The following is a 9,336-nucleotide window of genomic DNA, read 5'->3' on the forward strand; positions in this document are numbered from 1 at the left end:
TCTCTCTCTCTCTGCCTGCCTCTCTGCCTACTTGTGATCTCTGTCAAATAAATAAAATCTTTTTAAGAAATTCGTTGTTGTGGGAATTAGGAATAAATACATGGTCCTTTACCCTCAGCAAGGGCAACTAATGTACAGAATGACAGAATACTAACATAAACCATGCTTAATTCGTTCTTCCCTACTTTCCATTTCCTCTGCCTTCAGTACTGATATTTTTCTTTTCTTTTTTCTTTTTTTCCTCTCTTCTCTTTTCTTTTCCCTCCCTCTTCCCTTCTTTCTTTCTGCCTCCCTTCCTTCCTTTTCCTTCCTTTTCCTCCTTCCTTCCTTCCTTCCTTTTAAGTAGGCTTGTACTCATAACACAGGGCTTGAACTCATGACCCTGAAACCATGACCTGAGGTAGGTCAAGAGTCGGATCCTTAGCCTACTGCACCCAGGTGCCCCTCAGGGTTGACATTTCTTAACCATCTCCTGTGGGAATTTTTATACTCACTTAATATTCAAAATGTTAGCATCTGCCAAGAATTAAATGAAACGCAGTTTCACAAAGTCTCAATTCTAATTTTTTTTTAAGAGTGACAAAGCCAACCATCTTTGAAATGGATGCCGAGGAAACTGAAATATACCTAGAAGTGTTAATAATTATTAGGATTTAATACATTTACCTGTGCACATTTATTTTTAAGAACTGAAGTGCCATGTCAAAGTCCTTACTATATCTCTAATATGTATTTGTCCATATTACTTTAATACATAGAGATAATAAATAAAAACAGACTTGATCTGTTCACCTTCCTTTGAAGCAGCTTGTGATACGTTGGAAGCCCAGCACTTAATGTAAATGTCTGACATGCAGTCGGCTGCTTAATATGTATTTTTTTAATGAATGAGCAAAAATAATATAATTTTTAAGCAGATGATGTTTTCTGAATTATAAGGGATATCTGAACATTAGAAGAATACATATTTGATCACAAATCTTTTTATATTTTGTCAAACAGGAGAAATGTTGCAAAGCAGTAGGAAAATATTCAAATTGAGAAACGTTAACAAATTATTTCTACCTCGGTATCAACAAATAGTTGAAGGATCTTCGCAGAAACCAAAAACAAATAAACCAATAAAGATTCCTTTATTATGTTACCATGGGCAAGCCTAAAGAGTATTTCTCAAGGTACTGAGAATTTTCTTAGGTCTGTTTTGTTACATTCCGTTTTCTAAACTGTTCATTTATTAAACCTTAATTTTTAGGAGAGATTTGAAGCACTTTTCACTATCTATGACGACCAGGTGACATTTCAGTTGTTTAAGAGCTTTCGGAGAGTCAGAATAAACTTCAGCAAACCAGAAGCAGCAGCAAGAGCACGAATAGAACTCAATGAAACAGACTTCAACGGGAAGAAGCTGAAGCTGTATTTTGCACAGGTGCCTCACCATGCGGTTCTCTCAACCTCTTTTCTCCATCCCGAATGACCCTCCATCCTCCGTTTTCTTGATGAGTATATCAGAAGTCTTTGAAATAAACAATCCCAGTCAGCAAGGGATGTAAAAACATATAACATATTTTCTTTATTTTACGGATATATAAATATTAAGGATATTTGCCTTCCTGACTTTGTTGTGCTTATGCTAAACGTTAAAGGAATTCATCTTTCTGGCAGCTTTTCTGCACTGGGGTTCTGTAAGGGTGAAGCCCTAACTCCTCAAGACGGGGTAACTGGGGGAGGGGCATTAGGAGGGCACCTGACCTGATGAGCTCCGGGTATTACACGCAACGAATGCATCATTCAACACTACATCAAAAACTCATCCTGTACTATGTGTTGGCTAATTGAATTTAAATTTAAAAAAAAAAAAAAAAGATTAGTGAGCTGACTTCCCTCCTGTGCGTCTAGAAGGGCATTTGGGATGTAACAGCTTTGGGAGAATTGAGAAAATAGTCGCTGAAGTTGGGTCGCCCCCACTGAAAATAGCTGCTAGCCTGGGGCTGACCAGGGACCCGGCACCGCAGAAAGGCTGGCCCTTTGCAGTTGCAGAAGAGCCTGCGGGTTTCCGCCAATCCGCTCTGCTTACTATCTGGATCCTGCTGGGTCGCTCTGGTAAACCAGTTTCTCCTCCAAAGAATTGATGATCTAGAGGCATTCGACCTTGACTCATTTATTAAGTGCGGTATTTTATTTTCAACCAAGTATTTGGGCTTAGCTTTCAAATTTGAAAAAGGAGGTTTGTCCGTTTCTCATGCTCCAAATGAAAATATAAATGTAAGTTGTCAGGATGTTTCTTGTTAGAGCTGCTTGAGAGGGAAACAGTAAAACCTAATTTGTTTTAAAACTGGAATTCAGAAAATAGGTAAGTAAAGTTGGGATTCAGGTTTAGTACCATTCAGTGTTTGTTCATCTCCTTACGGGTTCAGGTTCTCACTGGGCTGGGGTTTACTGACCCCCCGGGGGGCTCGGGCGCTGCACTGGGTGGTCGGCCACACAGACCCAGCTCCGGCCGCCCGGAGATGCAGGCTGCCAGGGAAAATGCTTTCATTTTCTCCAAAGAGGTCACAGTTAGCCTCACAATGAAAATGAAGAAACAGCCCAGTCACGCGCTGATTTTGAGACTCTCCTTGCCCGCAGGTCCAGATGTCCGGCGAAACTCGGCACAAGTCCTATTTACTGCCGCCGCAGCCCGTCAAACAGTTCCTCATCTCCCCGCCCGCCTCCCCGCCTGTGGGGTGGAAGCAGGGGGAGGACGCCACGCCTGTTATAAACTATGACTTACTCTGTGCAGTTTCCAAACTGGGACCAGGTAATAAACTCTTACCTTCCCTATTTTTCCCCCTCCCAAGAAACTTTTGTATTAAAGACCACACTCGGCGATTGGCATTCTAGCCAACCAATGGCAGCATGATCAGAGTGGAGGATAAAGTCACACAAACCTGGGTTCCAACTCTAGTGTTGGAACTTTGTGATTTTTTTTAAGTCCTCTCTACACCCAGTGTGGTGATCGAACCCACAACCCAGAGACCAAGAGTCGCTAACTTTGTGATCTTGAGCAAGTTACTTAGCTTCAGGTTCTGAGCCCGTTTTCTCATAAAATACCTATCATAGAGGCGCCTGGGTGGCTCAGTGGGTTAAAGCCTCTGCCTTCAGCTCAGGTCATGATCCCAGGGTCCTGGGATCGAGCCCCGCATCGGGCTTTCTACTCAGCAGGGAGCCTGCTTCCCTTCCTCTCTCTCTGCCTACTTGTGATCTCTGTCTGTCAAATAAATAAATAAGATTTTTTAAAAAATCTAAATAAATAAAATACCAGTCATAATAGCTACCTTTCAGTGTGGTTAATAAGACTTAAATGTGATACTCAATAAACATAACCACAATTTAAGCCACTATACATCCTTCTAGGACACAGCCTAGTGAAATGTTAATGACCTTCTCCCACCTCCCATCAACGTACCAGACACACTTCTCCACTGAATACTCATTTCAAGGAACTGGTGGCAATACTATATTACTCCTTCCCTATCCTTCTCTTAGAGTTCTTGTTCATTTCTTCTTCTTTTTCTTCTCCTTGATTTCTCTCATCCCTTTAATATAATGTACAAACTCAGTACCGGGCTGATTCAGACTAGTTGTCCACCTACAGTAACATTATGTCTCTTAGAAGGGGATACAAGAGGCATTTTGAGGGGAGGGGAGGTGGCTTGGTGTTTGCGTACAGGTCAGAGCAATGTCATGGATGTGTGCGGTCCTGCAACCACAAGATGGCTGCCTGGAACCGTACAGGTGTCTCCCGAGGGAAAACTGAAACCGTTCTGGAGTTGAGCGGGTTCACTCACACCATCCGTAGAACAGTAATTAGCATTTCCATTTTACCTCCCGACATGTCAGTCCTTCGCACCAGCTCATTTCTTCAAAGGACAAAACTGTGTAAGAACCTTGCAGAATCAGATCTCTAAGGCCAAAGCACAGTGCTCTGACATAGGATTTAAAAGCCAATCAGCAGCAATTAGAATACAAGTAGAACAGAGTTTTGAGACACCAACCCCTCTTTCTGCCGCTTACCTCCCCAGGAGAGAAATACGAGCTCCACGCAGGAACGGAGTCCACGCCAAGCGTGGTGGTTCACGTCTGCGAAAGTGAAACTGAAGAGGAAGAAGAAACAAAAAACCCCAAACAGAAAATTACCCAGACGAGGCGCCCCGAACCTCCAGCCGCAGCACTGAGTGAGCCCCAGACCTTCGATGGGGCGCTGTGAGGGGTCTGGCTGGGGTGCACGCCGCTGCCCCCCGGGGCCCCGCCCTGGAGGTCCGTGTCCTCCCTGGCACAGCGCTGCTCAGCCTGTGTGGAGGGGAGGCTGGGTGTCGCCACTGCCCCCCACCGGCTGCAGACACGGCCTAGAGAGTAGCAGATGACTTTACCTGTCACACCTTTTCACAGAGATTCTGAACAGCACTTTAAAGGAAAGGATTAGCCCTCAACATGTTGCAACTTTGACCATTTTTTAAGCAGTAGGAAGTGTGTCTAATTCCTGGCTTTCTCCAGCAATGTTCATTTCCCTGATTCCATATACCACGGGGTCCCCAAAAACTAAAGCTGTAGTCTCCGAGTGCCATTTTCATGACCTCAAAAAACAATCTCACGACCTTCAAAATCTAATATGGGCATTCAGTAATGGTATGATAGCTCCCAGCGACTCTATCTGTTGATCAAATGTGGTTATTCAACATGAAATTTTTGATGCGCGAGAAGAGATCTGAAATCTAGACTAATTCATAGGGAGTCGTTTTTCTCGCGTTGTTTTTTTCTTTAGCTTTGGGGAGAAAATGCCAAATTCTCTTTGACCGTTGGACCCAAGTGGCACAAATCTGTGTGCAGGTGACTCTCTTCCCTGTTACTCTTGCTTGAAAGAGGAAAGTGCTGTACAGACCACTGTCCCTGATGTGTCGTCCCTCCCAGAGAACTGCCACTTTGGAAGCTGGACAGGCCACCCGTAAGTCTGACTGATGATAACCCCTGGGGCCACCACGATCTGCCGTCTGTGACCGTGTGCTAGCCCATGGCATCCCCAACTGTCCTCAGCCACCAGTTGAGTTTTTTAATGTTATACATTTTGTGTGTGTCATTCAGGGATGGTAAATTGGAAAATGTAATAAATAAGATTCTCTGAAGACCATTTTTTAATTGTCGATTGAAACATTTTCCAGTTTGCTCTGAAAAAGAAAGGCACACATACTCTTTTTCTATGAATCCGGGAAAGATGTGGGAAATCGAGATCATTCCATTCATCAGACCTTGTTTTTGGTGCAATACTTTACCCTGGCTGACAGTTGGCCTTTTCCCTAAAACAGAACTGTTCCTCACTTGTGTTTCAGGAGTGGATGGTTGAGGCTCCTGAAGCAGAAACAAGCATCTTTTCCTTTCTGTGGTCTGTTCAGACTTGGCAGTCCCTTTGTAGAAAAGTCTCATAGTGAAGAAAACTTGGTTTTGGTCGGAGGGCTCTGCTGATCTGTGATTGCTGTGCTGTCTTCTCTGTATGTCACATGTCTGGAGCTCCCCAAGATGTGTGTGGAGGGGCTGTACATAGGAGTTTGGACTCATAAAGCAAACTACCCAGAAGGAAAAATGCAGAAATTCACGCCATGGTGTCCGTCCCATTTTTGGTAGCATGTTTCGTGGTTTGGAGGTTCTTATTATGGTAGAATGTATTTCTGAGGACTTAAACCATATTGCCCAAAAAAACTTTTCTATTTTTCCTTGCCCTCAAATAATCTGAGATGATAAGCTCTCCTATTTATATGTGCCTACCCCCACTCAGCCTCTGATTCCATAAGCAGTGTATTAAATATGATTCCATAAGCAGTGTATTAAATTCAGATCATCATTTGGCAGCTTAACTGACAACCACTTAATAAATTTACTTTGCACTCTAAATTCACCCCTTTGCTAGTGTTTGATCTTATCTGGTTGCACTAACTAGATAAGAAAATATATAGCATTTGATACTATATTTGATATCATTTGATATATATATCAAAATGTATATCATTTGCAGAATGGACCCTGTAAATCAGGAAATGTATGTATTTTCAACAGTTGAGGATTTAAAATTTTCCTTTTAGGTACTATTTATTAACTATAATTTTCTAAGTGATCAAAATTCATGATGTCTTATTATTAGATTGGCGTTCATGGTCTTCCTTCCAATTAAAGAATAGTTTGTCCCGACCTTACATAACCTGTTTTTAAAGTCAAGCAGTGCAAATTACCTGGATTTTTCTTTTTCTCTGTATTTTTTTAAAGATTTTATTTATTTATTTGACAGAGATCACAAGTAGGCAGAGAGGCAGGCAGTGAGAGAGGGGGAAGCAGGCTCCCCGCTGAGCAGAGAGCCAGACACAGGGCTCAATCCCAGGGCCCTGGCTGGGATCATGACCTGAACTGAAGGCAGAGCCTTAACCCACTGAGCCATGCAGGTGCCTCTCTCTGTATTTTTTTTTTTTACAGTATTAAATAAGTTGAAGAAAAACTTAAACCAAAATAAATATATATTAAATACAAAATATATATTATTTAATATATACATATATTAAACTTTACTGAGTGGAGAACATTAATATTTTCATTCTTTCTAGTATACTATTTCCGTAAGGTGAACTCAAATAAAAGGAAAAGTACTAAATGCCCATTAACTTTTTAATTTGGTGAAATCAACCAGGATCTCAGCAAGTATTACATAGGGACTCTGTCCTTTCTTAGCTACTTTCTATCCAGCTCATGTAACCATCTTATAAGAGGTGAGTCTTGTGTGCTTTTTTAAAGTTCCTTAAATAAGTTTAGCTATGTTTTTCTTTTTGGAAATTGAGTTATTACTCAGACTTAACCCTGATAGTATAGTAGCCGTGTTCTCCTCAGAAATCATAACTTCATCTTGGGAATCAAATTCCTTAGAGCAGTGTGAGGAAAGAAGATGATGTTTTGTGTTAGGGAAAAAGCATACATGAAGAGTAAGAAAATCCTAGCACTTAAAATAGGCCCATTTATAAAGTGTGCTTGTGTGAGCATCAACTAGTTGAAGATACTAAGAATCACTAAAAACAGTTCCCTTGAAGCCTTGGGGAGCTGAATGTCAGGAGGAAAGCAAACTCATCTTCCTACATTTTGCTTCTACACACTTATACACTCAACCTAGCCACAGAATTGAGAGCCCAGAAGTTTTACGTTCCCCATAAAGGCTTAAACAGAGCATGGTGTGTTTGAATCAGAGCTGCCAGGAGGCAGGGCAGGAGCAGCACCGTCCTTCTAGAAAATAGCCCTTTTGTTTCCCACTCACAGCAACTCCATCTCTTCAAAATATTGTGATAGATCCCTGGGTCCCAGGATCAAGTCCCGTGTCGGGCTCCCTGCTCAGTGGGGGGGTCTGCTGCTCACTCCGCCTGCCACTCCCCCACTTGTGCTAGCTCTGTCAAGTAAATAAATAAATCTTAAAAAAATCTTTAAAAAATCTTTTAAAATCTTTAAAAAAAAAAAGTGAAGAGTTTAGATTTCCTCAGAATCTCAATCATGGTGCTGAAGGTGATGTAGTCTACTCCTTCTACATCCATCTACACAGATGACAAAATGAAGATGAGGCGTCTTACTTCAAAGGCCACAGGGACTGGGTTGGCATTCCAGCTCCTGCGCTAGGCTTTTTTTCTCCTTTCTTTTTGCACCGGCCTCTCAGAAGCTATGAATCTCTGTCATAAGAAAATAGACAAGACAAGCCCCTGGGTGGCTCAGTGGATTGAGCCTCTGCCTTCGGCTCAGGTCATGGTCTCAGGGTCCTGGGATTGAGACCCGCATCAGGCTCTCTGCTCAGCAGGGAGCCTGCTTCCTCCTCTCTCTCTGCCTGCCTCTCTGCCTACTTGTGATCTCTGTCTGTCAAATAAGTTAAAAAAAAATTAAAAAGAAAATAGACAAATAAATAAGAAGAAGAAGAAAAGAAAATAGATGAAAAAGGGGGAAAGAATTCTATTTCCCCTGGAGGGATACAGCGAAGAAGAGAAAGCTGATGACTGCGGTGACTTAGCAGTCTCTTGAATGAAATTAATGTTCCATGTTCTGTGTTTTTGTTATCATTGTACTGTTGGGATTGGAATCTACTTAAATAATGTTATTTTGGTAGCCAGCAATCGTGTTTATGGGGCTTTCCTAGAGTTTAGTAGTAGTGAGATTAAATTACAAGTAGTCAGACCCGAGATGTGAGTCTAATAGAGCAAGGAGCCTGAGATTGGGGCTCCTGGGTGGCTCAGTGGGTTAAAGCCTCTGCCTTCGGCTCAGGTCATGATCCCGGGGTCCTGGGATCGAGCCCCGCATCGGGCTCTCTGCTCGGCAGGGAGCCTGCTTCCCTTCCTCTCTCTCTGCCTGCCTCTCTGCCTACTTGTGATCTCTGTCTGGCAAATAAATAAATAAAATCTTTTTTTAAAATTTAAAAAAAAAAAAAAAGGAGCCTGAGATCCCCTAGGATTTGGAAATCGTTTGCAGTGGAATGACCCCGGCACTCCGTTTGTAAAACAGAGCTCTGGGAAAGATTGAAGATGGACCTGTGCTTCGTGTTTCTATATAGACTCTTATCCAGACCATAGCTTTATTCTAAAGAGGGAGATCTCAGACATAATTAAGCAGCGGAAAATTTTTGAAATTCTTTGGTGCATCAAGGTTCCCCGTGTGCTGGTGTCTCTCTTTTCTCTGGAGTCATAGACTTTCACACCTGTCGCGTGGGTGAACTTGGTCGGCCTTCCTTTGCCCACTCACTGTGCTCCTTGTCCACACACTGGCCTTTATGTCCTCCTGCACAAAAGCCAACAAAGTACTTACAAATGTGACAATATAAAGGAACAACCGATGAGGGAATTAGTTGCCTCCTCGTTGAGGAGGGAAGTCCATTGTTACAGAAACTCACTTTTTAAAACGTTAAATGAACTTAGAGAATACGTTTATGAGTTTATGAACCTTGTTCAACAGTTTAATAAATACCCATTTGTTTTATAGCCTCCCCTCGGGGTGGGTTCACGGGAACATCTTCCCTGGAATGCCGTTGTGTCTCTCCCCCAGGAGTCAGGGGAAATGTTAATAACTTGAAGAGTGTTGTTACTAATACCGAACACACAAGCGGCAAAGCAACAGAAGGTGACAACTACTAGGTTTTACTGACCAAAAAGATGATAAACATGGTCCTGTTCCAAATAGAAGTTTCCAGCCAAGGTTAAGAAGAACTAACCTTGGGGCGAATCAAAGTGTCTCCATCCATTGAAACAAAAGCACAAGGAACTTTTACTAAATTAGGCGTGTGTGATCTATCTTGTGACC

General features: G+C 42.3%; 1 protein-coding gene and 1 long non-coding RNA gene across 3 annotated transcripts in view; one reads left to right on the forward strand and one right to left on the reverse strand.

The window, feature by feature from the left end:
• Positions 1 to 5,164, forward strand: part of RCAN3 (RCAN family member 3) — a 30,497-nt gene extending 25,333 nt beyond the window's left edge. For both annotated transcript variants that reach the window (XM_082684697.1, XM_082684698.1), the window contains exons 3-5: positions 1,253 to 1,426; positions 2,626 to 2,797; positions 4,062 to 5,164. In XM_082684697.1, coding sequence (XP_082540823.1) covers positions 1,253 to 1,426; positions 2,626 to 2,797; positions 4,062 to 4,246 — 531 coding nt within the window. In that variant the 3' untranslated portion in view covers positions 4,247 to 5,164. The remainder of the gene's footprint in view (positions 1 to 1,252; positions 1,427 to 2,625; positions 2,798 to 4,061) is intronic.
• On the reverse strand, positions 1,126 to 4,316 carry LOC309841571. Its single transcript, XR_014299197.1, has 2 exons — positions 4,054 to 4,316; positions 1,126 to 1,513 (listed from the first exon to the last, which is right to left on the reverse strand). It is a non-coding gene; the product is annotated as an uncharacterized lncRNA (long non-coding RNA).
• Positions 5,165 to 9,336: the final 4,172 nt, after the last annotated feature.

Source organism: Mustela nivalis (genome assembly GCF_964662115.1).
Source record: "Mustela nivalis genome assembly, chromosome: 10".
NCBI lineage: Eukaryota > Metazoa > Chordata > Mammalia > Carnivora > Mustelidae > Mustela > Mustela nivalis.